Source organism: Saccostrea echinata, unplaced genomic scaffold (assembly GCF_033153115.1).
Source record: "Saccostrea echinata isolate AGI-Se365-2 ecotype Australia unplaced genomic scaffold, CSIRO_AGI_Sech_v1 ptg000015l, whole genome shotgun sequence".
Lineage (NCBI taxonomy): Eukaryota > Metazoa > Mollusca > Bivalvia > Ostreida > Ostreidae > Saccostrea > Saccostrea echinata.
In genome coordinates, this window is record NW_026889764.1 from 2,982,893 (window position 1) to 2,998,192 (window position 15,300).

At 30.6% G+C, this 15,300-nt stretch overlaps 2 protein-coding genes across 2 annotated transcripts; both read right to left on the minus strand.

Moving 5' to 3' along the window:
• Nucleotides 1-7,920: 7,920 nt before the first annotated feature.
• Nucleotides 7,921-9,126, minus strand: LOC133187721 (NF-kappa-B inhibitor alpha-like). Its single transcript, XM_061323121.1, has one exon. It carries the CDS (start codon nt 8,580-8,582, stop codon nt 7,953-7,955), a length of 630 nt encoding a protein of 209 aa, XP_061179105.1. The 5' UTR covers nt 8,583-9,126; the 3' UTR covers nt 7,921-7,952.
• A 1,655-nt stretch (nt 9,127-10,781) lies between these two features.
• On the minus strand, nt 10,782-11,843 carry LOC133187722 (NF-kappa-B inhibitor alpha-like). The gene has a single exon (XM_061323122.1). The coding sequence runs from the start codon at nt 11,838-11,840 to the stop codon at nt 10,899-10,901; it is 942 nt and encodes a 313-aa protein (XP_061179106.1). The 5' UTR covers nt 11,841-11,843; the 3' UTR covers nt 10,782-10,898.
• Nucleotides 11,844-15,300: the final 3,457 nt, after the last annotated feature.

Below are 15,300 nucleotides of genomic sequence, written 5' to 3' on the forward strand. Positions count from 1 at the left end.
GGTTTATCGGTCTATGTAAATCGTTTACGTGGTTAGCACAACTTGTAATTTAAAACGTAAGTTCTTTTTTTTCAATATATATATTTTTGTGAATAATGATAGGAATTATTTCATAATATTTACTTAGAACAAAAAAATCCGATTTTTTTATTGCAGAGTACAAACATTTATGATATAACCTGTTTTGGTTAGCTGGTAACCAATGGAATATTGTAACAACTTTTGCCAAAACCAACTCACTGCATGATAGAATGTATCACAACTTAATCGTTAAATCATAATCCACTTATAAGTTTAAACAGTGTTTCCCTCACAATAGACACACTTCATGGACACGAGCCAAAGATTTAGGAAGTTGACAAATCTAATTCAATAAAGAGTTCTCCTTTTTCCCGAACATGACAAGGAGCACACGACGGGTGTGAGAGTACAAAGTTGATTTAATTTGTTACTTATACCAAATAAAAAAAATAACTAATTGTGCAAATAGATTAAACTTAATTCTAAATGTTATTTAAACATCATTCACACATTGTAAACTCTCAAAATATAGAGATATCATCACATCGTATCTATACATCCCGTATTTAGGATAATTATACATTTATTGATTTGGTTAAAGTGCAACATGAGTTTTATCGGATTCGAGAACAAATATGTTTGCTAGAGGTTGTTAAGCCGAATGCAACACTTTGGTTTGAAAGTTTGACCAAATGGAATCATATTGCATAAATTTTGCAGATATTTACATTGTAGGCAATCTAATTAAAATTGGAGCTTTGATCTGCTACAACTAGATCGCTACACAAGTTGGAGCGGATCAAATATCTAATTTTAATTAGATTGCATTGTAGGATTCCAGCGTCCATAATATGGGTGTATGAAGAATGGTTGCCATACTGTTCACTTGATAAAAAAGACTGAAATTGGACAAAAGACTTGTTGCAAAATATATAATAAATATTAATCAAAAGGAATAACCACGCTGAAAAATTGTAATAATATTAGGCAAAATAACTGTAAGAAATGGACAGTACAATGCTAAGTATTACATATATACATGTATAAAGTAAAAGGTCGTGAAGAACATGCTACAAAAGCCATATATATACAACTGGGAGGGTCGATACAGCTGGAAAGGAGAAAATGATGTACAAGGATCTCCATAAGGAATAAACTTGTTAATAACATGAGGTAATAATCTACGCTTAAGACTTTGACTCTCGAGATCTAGAGGAATTTATTCAGGGAGTCAGGGAAAAGACGGTTAAAATAAATGAAAAAGGGGTTAGTATTAAATATTATGCCCTCCAAACTCTCATTCCTGATGTGCGTTTTTAATGCTCATTTTATTGTAATACCCAGAAAAAGTTTAAATCGGAAAGAAATGTTTTTGACCAGATATTAAACATCTCCCTCAAAATAAAGAATCCTGGATCTGCCCTTGGCTTCCGAAGAAAGAAATGGCAGCAATAGAAACATACACATAAAAACATGGGGAGTTCATGACAAATTTTTTTTTTCTTTGAACAAAAGATGAAATCTTCATTCTTATCAACTGACCCACTTAACCAATGCCTGAAATATTTCAAAGAAAAGACATGAATATTTTATCAATCTCTTTAGTCATCATCTTTTATGTACATAAATTTTTCATCATTGCATTAAAGATGTGTTCCCTGGCTTGGAGGCAAGACCCACGCACCTTAAATATGTATAATAAGCATGAAAAGGGGGATTAAATGGGGCTTAGATGTTAGGAATGGGTATACGAAAAAAAAAAAGACAAACATTATGCATCGAAGAGATATCTTTTTTGCCGTGATGCATGTAGAATATGCAAAGGAGAGAGAGAGAGAAAGAGAGAACCCTTTAAAACGTCCAACTAATAAAAATAGAAATACTTTTATTAATAAAATGCTGCTTTATTTGGCAAAACCCATATTAGTAATGATCCTAGATCATACAAACAATTAATATACATGTATGGAAATATGTTACAAGTTATATCTTTAGTTTGTAGTGAAAAGTTGTATACATTTATTGACTAGGTTCGAGGACAACGTCATGCGAGAATCAACTTTATGTTATAACGAATCTCTCGCTGATTTCAATGTTTGTGATGGAAATGACAAAATGTTGATGAAAATTCCGTTTACCCACACTTCAGATTTATCTCTTTCAGTTCCGTAACTGTCGAAAACCAATGAATGTAAATAAGATCTACCTTTAAAGAATAAAGTGTGACGTAAAAAAAAAAAAGTCAAATCGGTCTAAACATCTGGTCCAACACCTCACCAAGTGGTTCAACGTCGATTTTATTTGGACCGCTCAGTAAAACGTAAGAAATGTTTGATTTTTTTTTTAAGTATAATTATTTTTATAAAAAAATAAATATAGGTTTATTGCCTCCTCTTTAGTTCCATAATCTGTTTCTTACTAGTATTGTGTACCAACATGAATGAAATTGTTACACCCAAACTTGCAAACATAGCTTTAGTGACCTCATGTTTCGGATCTCGAAGGACATTTAAAATACTATATCTAGATTTATCATCTAAGCATAGAAAAAGGATGGGAACCGTATAGCATAGTGACAACGAGTGATCCCTAAAAAATCCCCAAACTGCGTTAAAACTTCAGCAGTACAAGTGTAGGCCTAATTTGTTTCTAAATTACAAAGGGGAGATAACCCAGTATATGTTATTGCGCTTGCTTACAAGTGATGTCACAGTAAACTGAACTAGATTTCATAAACTTGTCCAAGAATTTATTCCATCTACAAAGAGATTTGCATGATATTGTTTCTTCTTAATTTTTAATTTTGTCAAACCACAGAACCAACATCTATTTATGTGTTCTTATTAATTTTCGCATTTATACTTGTATTATTATAATTATCAGTCATATATGTTAAATGCAAACTTATAATATCATCAGCTCATTTATATTTTTTTTCCTACTTATTTTGTCTTCTTCTTTTTTTTTTTTTATATAAATCTCTTTAGAATATACACATGTATATATTTTTTTCAATGTTATGTAATTAATATTTACTTGTAACATGTATGACTTGACCTGTATTGTGGAGAGGACTTATATAGACAGTACCTGCTGTCCAATCCATAATAAAATATTGTTTAAATTGAAAAAAAAAATTCAGGACGCCGGTGCATTAATCTTTATCTCTTGTAAGTGATTATAAATTGAATTATTTTAGTTTCTGGAATATAAGTTGTCTGAAGAATTTGATGAGTTTTGAACCAATTGAGCCATTTTCATCAGCAGTAGTTTTACAAAAATATAGTAAGTTTGTGATCCGATATTTACTCTGAACGCTTCATCATCATTAATACCCCTTAGTACGTCAAATCTGCATGATTTTTAGCAAACAGAGATAATTGATAACATATGTTATCTAACTTACTATAAGCATGCCTAAGCTGGATATTTCCTCCGGGCATTTGATCTAGACAGTACACGTGTGTTGCATGAAATATTCGAGAGATAAAACTGTGTCAAATTAATAACATCATTGTAATTTGAATTGAAAAGTATGTCACGCGTATCCCATGGGATAACACTGCAATACTAGGGCGGAGTAGTATAGAAATTATATCAATATTGCTTGTTTTACCTCTCAATATTTGTTTTCAATCTTCCGAACAAAATGTAAGGTTGAATTGACTAAATTTTTCTCATAAGCTACTATCTAAATAAAAATTTAAACATATTGTATTCATGAGCGAATCCCCAGTAAGCTGCAATACGAAAATATATTCATGGTTTCTAAGTGTCAAGGGAAAGAATGTCTATAAATATGTCTCATACATCTTTTTTTTTTTTTTTTTTTTTTTTTTTTGTTATTTTTACATTAAAATACTTTATTCAATGTTGACCATTTGATTTATCAATTTTATTATATTTTTAACAGTAAAATATGGTCACAGCCTATGACACTTCTTTTTGAAAATACAGAGGCAAATGGAAAACCAAAGAAAATGTAATAAACAGAAAATTCAAATGTCTGATTTGGAACAAATTTCACTCGTGGGACAGGATTTTTTAAATATTTTTACTCGTGCTTCGCACTAATGAAACTATTTTTTTTTTTAAATCCTATCCCACTTGTGACATAAATTCCATATCCAACTACAAAACATTAAGTATTCTCTATAATTATATTTATCGAAAGACTAGTTGGAAATAATTATGACTCAGGAGATACGTATACCTCCTAACGCTTGAAATTCTCAGAAAATTCAGGAGCTGCAAACATCCTTCCTCATTTCTGTTTTTAATTTTAAAAGAATGTGCTTTCCTTAATTAGAGGAAATTAATTCATTAATTAATTACAAATTATTTTATAGTTATCGTCAGACAAGTGAACAGCATTATCAGGTTATCCTCTCTGTATGGGATTGATTCGTTATTACACTGTTATTCTGTAGGTTCCATGTTGAAGTTCAGTAAATGATAATTATTTATGACCTAAATGGTGTTACCTATCATGTACGGAAATTCACAATAAGGTCAGTAAACCTGTATACCCAGTGATAACATCAATAATTAACATTGGTCTGTGATATGCTTCAATAGAAACAGATCCAGAATGTTAGAATATAATTATGTAATGATTTTCAATAAAAGGTCGTTGAACCTTTAGCATAGGGTTATGTTGAATATATGTATAATTTTGCTATAAACACCATTTATTATTAAGCTCCAGACCTATAAACTGTAAGGTTTGAAATGCATGTAAAAAATATGTCGCATTGTTGGATTATACATGTAGGCTTATTCGTACTTATTGTACTGATTCCAGGTTTTCTTGCAATATGTTTGTCGCTATCTTAATTTCGAGTAGGTTCATTATCTGGTGATATTTATTTATAATTATGATGGGTTACTATGTACAAAAACAGGAAACAATACAAAATTGAGTGTATTTGTAGGGCATATGTCAGACGTTGCAATATATTTGATCTTTTCCATTGCATTCTATAATTTTCCATCCGCATTGTATATTTCACAATTTATAGCGTAATTGTTTTTTATTCAATTTTATTGTATCGCATATTTTCTATTTGTATTGAATGTTTTTCATTTGTATCGATTTTTTTTATTTGTACTGTGCATTTCACAATTTTTATGCAACATCTTTTTTTTTACTTGTATCGTATATTTTCATTTCTATTCTAAAGTTTCTATTTGTATCTATTTCGTTATTTAAATTCTATAATTTCCATCTGTATTGTATAGTACATTTGAATTTTATAATGTTTCAATTTAAATTGTATGTGAATTCCATTTGTATTTGATAACAAAATTTATTTTAATTCTATAATGTGAATTGTGGGATGTCTTTTTTCTATTTCACTGATGGTTTTATCAAAATATTCAATACAAATGGAAAAATTATACAATACAAATTAAAATAAACAATACAAATTGTGAAAAATACGATTCAAATAGAAAATTATAGAACACAAATGAAAAAAAAAAACAAAAAAAAAAAAAAACAAATATTTTACATGCCATATATTTGTCAACGTTCGAACTGACTTACAGTACAGAATATTGTCAAAGTGGAGCTTTTTTTTTTTAAAGAAGTCATTATTATCAGATAGGCTTCAGTTACATTAAAATTTTTATAAATACTCAGTATGAAATGCACTTCTAGAAAACATATTCTGACCAACCGTTTCTTTCGAAGTTTCTTTCAAATATAGCATTATCTACTTTTATTTTATTTACATTCCAGTGTTTTGGTTTTTGAACATATTTTTATTCACAATATAAGGGTGGATGGTGCGAAAAAATCATAAAGAAAGTAAAACGAGTGAGTAAGCACAAGACGTTCATATTTAAAAGTGTAAGAGTTACAAAATTATTGAGGATACCCTCTTTGGGCTTAGCCTTATTTGCCTTTCTTCATTTTTCACTGCAATAGAGTAAATTGCCATAATTTTGTTTGTTTTTTTTTAATTCATAGTTTGATCTTATTAATGCACCTTTTATCCAACGGAAATGCACTTGTTCTTTAATTAACCAGAATTGAAAAAAAATATATTTAGTTGTATCAAAACACAAAGAGGTACTATACTATCGGACAGTCTTTCTGTAAAAATTACTGCAACAGATCTTTATGAAGCTACATACCTTACCCCTCTCCCACCCCATTTTATACAAAAAAGCTACAAGTACATAACATCCACTTTTATTGAGATCAAGCCATGATATACGAGGGTTGTTCAATAAGCAATGCAACATACGGTTGATCATAATAAATGTTGAAACAGTTAATTTTATTTTTTCACACAAGAAAAATTTTACTTAAAATCTCCTAGGCTTCACTGAGCTCAAAACTGTTTAAAAAAAGGTCTCTGTTAAGAAGATGAAAATGAGGGCTTATGTGAAAAATGCGGTTAATTACAAAAATCGCTGAAGAACCCAAATGAAAATATGGTTTTGATATCTGAAAAGACTAGTCTTTCACGCAGTACGGTGTTCAGGTGGATTAGAAAATTCAAAAGTGGAAAGGGGAATTTAGAAGTTCGCAGTCGAACAGGTTGATAGAGATCTGTAGGAACACCAAAAAATGTCGATGCTGTGAGCAACATGATATCTGAAAATGCCAGATTTTCTGCGAGAGACGTTGCTAAGACACTAAACATTTTATCATCACAACAGTTGATTGAGTTCTGACGAAGGATATGAATTTAAAAAAAAATATTTTTGTCAAATAAGAACATTATTTTCTTACAGATGCCTACAAGAAAACACGCATTAAATGTACCAAATGTCTATTTAAATATAAACATTTTTAACAAAAGAAGGTATGATAAACCTGCTTGATGGATGGCGATGCGTGATGGGTGGGTGCACTGTTTCTAGCCAAAATGAAAGGTCAATGATAAAATATAGAGAGGAAGCTGTTGCCCTATTATTGCAAAGAGAAGCCGTAACTCCAAACAGGTCTTAAACGGGTTTTCCTTTAACTCGAGAGATCCAATAACACATATACCTACACCCAAACGAAGGACCATAAAATGTTGTTTTTATGTTAAAATTGTATTAAGGAAAGATGAGCAGGAGTTCAAATACTGGTACCAGTGGTGATTTTCTTGTAGGTGACAACGCTGATGTAAATAGGCATAGAGATGTAAAGGAAATTTTGAAGAAAGGAACGATTGCAGAGCTTAGCCATCCTCCGTATTTGTTAAATCTCAGTCATTGTGACATTTTTTAGTAAAAAAAATTCAAGAAAAACATGAAACGAAAACGCTACTATTTTAGATCTGTCGAGGGAAGTGCTATCCATCAATGTCTCTTGGGTTAGCCCCAAAAAGAGTTCGCTGAGTTGTTCCGGTTAAAGGTAGAAACTTGAGACGTGTAAAGATTAACAGGGGATTGAATATATAAAGGAACTGCTTTCTGTGCTTTTCTTATTTTTTGATGATTTTTTTGCATTACTTATAGAACAACCCTCCTAACTGTCTACAGTATCATACGATAATGTACAAATTTATAAATTGTTTTAAAAAGTTTGTATAGGTTTGTAAATGACAATATAAGTTATCAACAGGTCCACAGAATCAGTTGTGGAGTCTGTGAGTTAGCATGAGGCATATAAACTCTTGAAAGTGTGGAAGGTTGCCCATCATGCTAACATGGAAATATAATGTATTCTCTAAATTGTCCATTATATTTATCATTCTTGTCATTATTATTATAAGTTTATTTAGTAAAATTCAATCTTGTTATACTTAGCTCAGAAAAAAGTCTCAACTTGTATGTATATTCTTATTTTTCTATATGCAAAAATAATTATCAAATCTCAAAGAATATTTTAAATCAATGACTTATTTATTTATTGTAATGTAGCTTATCTATACATTACTTTTACTATTGTTTGTTTGATATCAATAAAAATCAAGCTATTTGGTAAATTACAGTGTACAACCAACTTGTCTAAGCATACCAACAATATCAGGTTGATTCTCAACATAAGCCAGTGAAAGAGGTGTATATCCATCATTCATTTCTGAGTTTAAATCGAGGCCTTGCAAATGTAGAATGTACTTGAGCAACTGCTTATTGCCTGTTTTTACAGCGTTGTGTAGTATTGTCATCCCAAAGAGTTTCTCCCTTTCATTCACGTCTGCTCCGTGACTAAGCAAAAGACGCATGACGGAAAAATGCATTCTATCTGCAGCTAAATGTATGCATGATTGCCCTGCATAATTTGGGATTGATATACACTTCTTAACAATTCCTCTTTCTACATTCTCCAATAAAGAAGGTACAGTTGCATAAAATCCATATATGCAGGCGATATGTAATGGTGTATTGCCATTTTTATCTACAACTGACAAACTCGCACCACATTCAATTAGAGTCTCAACAACATCTAAATGTTGTGTATGGACGGCCAAACAAGGAGGTGTTTGTAAATTGTTATTTTGAAGGTCGGCGTTGACAGCAGAAAGACACCTAATAATATAGATAGCAACAGGAACTAAGTCTTGTATAATAGCCATATGAAGCTGTGTATCACCATCTTCATCTTCCTGAAGCATTTTCTGAATATTTGGATCCGAAATCCCGCATGAAGTCCAGAAACTGGCTTGATTGGCAACTGTAGGTATTAAAGACTGATGGGGATCCTCGCCTTCTTTTGGGATTTCTGTTACGTGGGCATTTTGTTCTGGAATTGCATTGGATGAGGCTAAGCACTGATCTGCTTGTGCGGATTCCGGAGGTGTAAAGCATGAGGCAGAGCACCGATCCGCTTGTGCGGATTCTGGACTTGCAAAGCATAAGATGGAGCACTCATCTGCTTGTGCAGATTCCAATGTTTGGTCATTAGAGGATTGAGAATCTACAGTAGGGGGATCCTGGACCAGTAATGGAATTCCACAGATGTAGAGGCAGAAAAATAGGTGGAACTATGATCTGCCTGAATATCCCTGTAAGAGACTCACAGACGCCACCATCAGTTTCAAGACTCAGATCTGAAAGATCCATGTCATGAATATTGTGAATTCTGTCATCCATCGGCCCTTTCGTACAAAATAAAATATGAGAGAATATTAGTCAGAAAGTGAATTCCTTAATGTAATATTTTAGACAGTTAAGTAGATATCATAAAGCAAAAGATGCAAACACTACTTTTTATACAAATCAGTGACAAAATATTAAGTTTTTCATTTTATACGCTAGGTAATATTCGTTATTAAAAACTGATTATTCAACCTTGAATAGTTTAAATTTAGGAAAACCGTTTCTTTAAGATATGCTTTCATCGATGAACATAAATTAATTAGACTTTTTTCTATGCTTTTTTAAAGCTTAAATGAATAAAAAGCACTAAGGCCTAAATAGAAATCATTAACAATTCTAATTTACCCCTCGGTTTATGTGTATCAACATACTATCCAACTTCCTTAAGTTCACCGAGGCGACCGGTTTTCTTTCTTACAGAATTTTCCCTGATAACCTGTGAAGAATTCACAAATGTATAATCCCTTTTTGTAATTATTTAACTCAGCTTCGGCAAAATAAAACACAATAAACAAATAGTACTTCTTCATAGTTATCACTTTCATTTCGAAATACATTTCCATATCTTAAATTTAAGAAAATACATGAATATACATATGCAACGAATACATATATTTTGATAAACCTTATGCATAAAAACATTCAAACAAGTGAATACAGATTAATATGATTAATTATCAATCAAAATACAAACATACTTACCATGTTCTATTATTATATCCCTGAGAAACACATCATTGGTAGACCAGTTAAGTGTACATTGTACTTTCGATTTAGATATATTTATGTTTCGACCTATATCAGGTGCGATTTCAACACTTTACTAAATTCAATCTCAAAATAAATTCCTGTTATCAAATTTATTTAATTTTTAAATGCAGTTGTCGCGTAAAAACCTGTCCTCCTATTATCATGTGTGTACCCGGAAGCATTAGGACCAAAAAAGATAATTACGCGTTATCTGGTGATATCCGGTATTCATTCTTGGGGACTAAATGCATGTTACGTCTTAATAAAAGGAAGTATAATGCACTCAAAAATAACTTGAAATCAATTTCTGCAAATTTAAATTATTTATAAAATAGATACCAAGTTACATATACAAGTATGGTATATTTTTGTTCATAGACTGATGTACGCTTTCAGTTTTAATTATCACTATTAGGTCTAGTTTTCAATAATATATAAGTCAAATCTAAATGATTCAGTTACAAATAACATACTCTGTATTATAACAATTAATGCACATAGTCTATTCAAATATATATATATATATATATATATATATATATATATATATATATATATATATATATATATATATATATATATATATATATATATATATATATATATATATATATATATATATATATATGTGTGTGTGTGTGTGTGTGTGTGTGTGTGTGTGTGTGTTAATTTGACAGGTAAAACAGGAAAAAAATTACCATAAAAAGAAACACTTCTTTCATTTGCTTAATGACAAAATCTGTTAAAAATGGGGTTTTAAAAGTACATCTCACAAGGTTGCGAGCGGCATTAAAATTAAGAAAATCACAAATGATATTTCATAAATAATACAGCTGTACTTGGAAGATTGATTCTAAACGTATTCTTTAAAAAAAAAAAATAGCATTTACACAATTATCTATAACATTGACATACAATCGTAAAATTTTTTAAATACACAGTAATCCAGAAATGTAGTTGATCACATTTGTCTTATAACATAACTATTCATCTCACAACATAATTTACAAGATTAAAGTAAAAAAAAAAGACCGAGATGGTTTATAAAAAATGATTTTTTTCTGCTCAGGGAATAAATTGGCTCACAAATATTTGGAGCGTATATTGTTCGTATATTCCCTTAAAACTTTAGACATGTCACAGAATCCCTGTCTCTCTGCGAGTTGTAAGGCAGTTTCTCCGGCATAAGACGTGGCATCCAAAGAAATGTTTTCTATATCTAACACGTAGTCCAGCAATTCAGAACTGTGTCTTTGCACGACACAGTGAAGAATAGTATAATTATACATGCCATCTTTAACATTCACATCGGCACCACTGGACACAAGCAATCTAAGTACACTAAAATGTAGACCGTTAGCAGCTAAATGAAGACAGGTCTGACCATTATAGTTGTGAGTCTCTATGCAGCTTATGACGACTTGTCTGTCTCCAGTATTTAGAATTGTTTTCACTATGTCATCGTACCCTTCTCTGCTGGCGATATGTAACAGTGTATCACCTTGGTCATCACAAATTCTTATATCCGCATTCTCTTTCATGAGAAAAGCAACGATTTCAACCATTCTTTGCAATGTTGCAGCATGCAGTGGTGTCTGCAGCTTTAAATTAGGAAAATTCAACCATCCCCTGTCAACAGAAACTATGCATTCTATAATGTAGATAACCGTCTGTACTTTCTTTTGCCATATAGCCGTATGGAGCTGAGTGTCACCATTTTTATCTCGACACACCATCTTTGAGAACTCTGTATTTTGTATTGCTAGAGTCGAAGAGCTAGAAGAAATGTTTAATTGCTTTAAGGGCTGACTAATTCCAGGGCTTTCTGGCGTTTTTCGTGGTTCATGTGGAGGTTCAAGCAGGCTTTGTTTCGACGAGATGAGATTGTCTTCTTTGAGACTTACATTTGAGATTCCCGAGAAATACCCTGACTCCGCGTCCTTGTGAAAAAATAAGGGACAGCCGTCCTCTTCTAAACTTGTATAGTTCATATCGTCCTCCATAGTTGAAGCTTTAAGTTCCATGATCTACAAAAAGTCAATTTATTTAAAAAAAATTGGAAAGAAAAAAGTTTTTTTTTTTTTGGTTCATATAAAATATTTAACTTACCAAGTGCAAGCGAAAGCATCAAAACACACACAAACCCTAAAGTCATAAATGAAAATTTTCAGCTGGTATAAATAGATTCATGGAAATCCCACTTGCGTTTTACATGGCATGTTCATGTGTAAGATATATATATATATATATATATATATATATATATATATATATATATATATATATATATATATATATATATATATATATATATATTAGCTTTCTCGGTATAGAAAAATTTAAGTTTCATGTGAAGTATTTCAATATTTCAAAACAGAAAAAAATGATTATCCACGTTAATGATGTGTAATTGAGACTTTCCTGTTTCTAAAAGATTTTTAATAGTAAATTAGTTAATGTCTCACTTAGAAAGGGAAGTCTACTTTTGTTTCGGCTAAAGTTGCAACTGTAAAGCTCCTGTAGTTTATTCAGAATAATAGAATGACTTATGATTTATAACCAAGGGATTCTTTTCTGGAGACTGGAATATATATATATATATATATATATATATATATATATATATATATATATATATATATATATATATATATATATATATATACTTAATAGTTTATTTTACTCGTTTATGCAATACAAAAACATACATAGATACAAACACGCATAGAAATATAAAAAAAAAACAAAAAACAAAAACAAACAACCAAACAAAAGGAAAAGAAAAAAAAAATGCTTATTATCATTTTCACTATTGCCTCAAATTGTTGATAATTAGTATATGGTTCGTACAAATTTCACATTTGTGTCTGAGAAAAACGAAGCATAGCAGCATTTGGGAAAAAAGAATTTAAGAATTTAAAAAGGTACGAAAAAAAAGATGATATTCAAGAAAAAAAACCTTCCTTCCCGAGATTCTACTGTTTTTTCCTGATGATAGTCTTTCCACAGAGACATGTAGGTCTTTTTTTGTACATGGAATAAAGAGTTGTTATCGTTTTAGGAAGCATTACTCGATAAAAAATGCAAAAGTTTTCAAAGCTCAACCAAAACTTATTTTATTTTTCTTTTAAAAATGGTTACCGTATGAAAAAATTGAGAATATTTCAAAGAAAACCAAATATTCTGGCTCAAAATACTTGTCATCGAATTTATATCATACATATAATAAGTATAGCTTTAAATCTTTATTACACATGTAAATTCTTTTATTATTTATTTATTTATTTATTTATTTATTTTAACGAATTCGAACATTGCAATCATTGTACATAATATATATTACATTGGAGACTGTGGTTGATTTAGAACTCACAATATGTGTATTTGATTATATCTTTTACATATATACCGGTAATAGATAAAGCACTAAGATGACCAATGACAAGAACAATAGCAATTGTCAAATTTGTTGGACACATTTTCACTTCCTCGGGACAAAGAAAAGATAAGAAAGCCATAAAATCAAAGGAAGTGGAAAAAACGACTAGATCTAACACTCTAAGGTACTAGTAAACCATATATATTTACAATTTTACATGTTTTGAAGATAAAAAAAAATCAATTGATTTGAAATAATTCCAAATCTCTATGTACTCTGATGAAGTGTGATTAACATTGATTGATTGATTGTTGTTGTTTAACGTCCCTCTCGAGAATTTTTCAATCATATGGAGACGCTATTTACATAATTGATGATTATGAATTTCTTATCTTTTCTTTAATTTAAGGAAGGAACAGGGTGTCCCAAATTTGACAATCTCTATTGTTCGTGTCATTGGTCATTTTTACTGCTATGTAAAATTTTCATTTCGTAACCTTGCATATATTTATTTAGTAGATCCATCAAGTATTACTTCGATTTTTCAATATACTTGCAGTTATGTGTTTGGTAATCACTACTACTAAACTCTTATCTGTTAATATCTTGTAACTTTGTTGTTATAACTTAAATTTTATTTGTTAATTCTTATTTTTATTTGTTGTTACTTAATAGTTATTGCTTAATTCTTATTTGTAACTTTTAGTTTGCATAATATTTATGATTGAACACATGAACATAACTACTATTTTATCTTGTCGTTAGTAATAAATTCAAAGGGAAAATATTACTTACTTTCTTCTTTCCTGAAACTACACTTAGCCTCTATCTTTCACGCAACGTTTTGGGGTTAAGGAAACGTGTGATAACAAATATAAAATAACAAGAATTAACAATTAAATCATAAGAATTAAGTCAAAACACCTAGAATTGCATAAAAATATTTACACATATGGGTCACAGTTTAAAATGATAAAGCACAGAAAAACATAACAATCAGATAATGGTTATTATTGCGTATATATTTATGAAGGAAAGGATTTACAGAGTTATTAGCAGACCTTTTTTTGTATTCATATGAAGCAGAATTTGTCCAAAATCTTGTACGTGAAAAGAAGAAAAATCTTGCTGTGACCTTCAACTCGACATTTAGATATATCGACGACGTATTGTCAATTAACAATGGCTATTTCCATTCTTATGTCGATACGATATATCCTTGTGAACTTGAGATAAAAGATACCACAGAGTCTGACACATCTGTTTCATATTTGGATATTTTACTTGAAAAAGACGTTAATGGTAATCTAACAACCAAGCTTTATGATAAACGTGATGACTTTAACTTTTCAATCGTCAACTTCCCTTACTTATGCAGCAATATACCTTCATCACCTGCGTACGGGGTATATATCTCTCAGTTGATTCGATACGCAAGAGCATGCTCTACGTATGTACAATTTCTAAAACGAGGTAAATTATTGACAAATAAGTTGATGAAACAAGAATATCAGCTGTCTCGTTTAAAGTCATCATTTCGTAAGTTCTATTGTCGATACAATGACCTTGTCAGCAAATACAATTTATCATTGAGTCAAATGCTGACTGACGTTTTTCACGCTAATTGTTAGGCCATTGTTTGCACACTGATTTGTCGACGGATTTTTCCATTATTTCTCGATCATGACAAGGAGCACACGGCGGGTGTGACCGGTCGGCAGGGGATGCTCATTCCTCCATGGCACCTGATCCCACCTATGATGTTTAGAGGTCCGTGTTTGCTCTGCTGCTCCTATTTTGTATTGATTAATGGACTTTTGAGCTTGAATACTGTTCGTTATCGCCATATATTTCATTGTAAGAACTTGTATCTAATCCCTTTGTATTTATTATACAAGAAAAAAAAGCAAAGCACAACAAATATCTATTATTATCTAGGATTATTTGTTATAGGATGAGAATTCAAAGTATATTCTATACAAAAATGTCCTTCAAAAAGTAATTCAAAATGATATGAATTGTCACTTAATTATGATATTCTATACACTTCATTTTTCTTTACGCTGATTAATAAAGAAGACATGATGATACCAAGTATACATGTG

Coding starts and splice junctions, on each gene's coding strand:
- LOC133187721 (XM_061323121.1), bottom strand. CDS start 8,582: ATGCTTCAGGAAGATGAAGATGGTGATACACAGCTTCATATGGCTATT.
- LOC133187722 (XM_061323122.1), bottom strand. CDS start 11,840: ATGGAACTTAAAGCTTCAACTATGGAGGACGATATGAACTATACAAGT.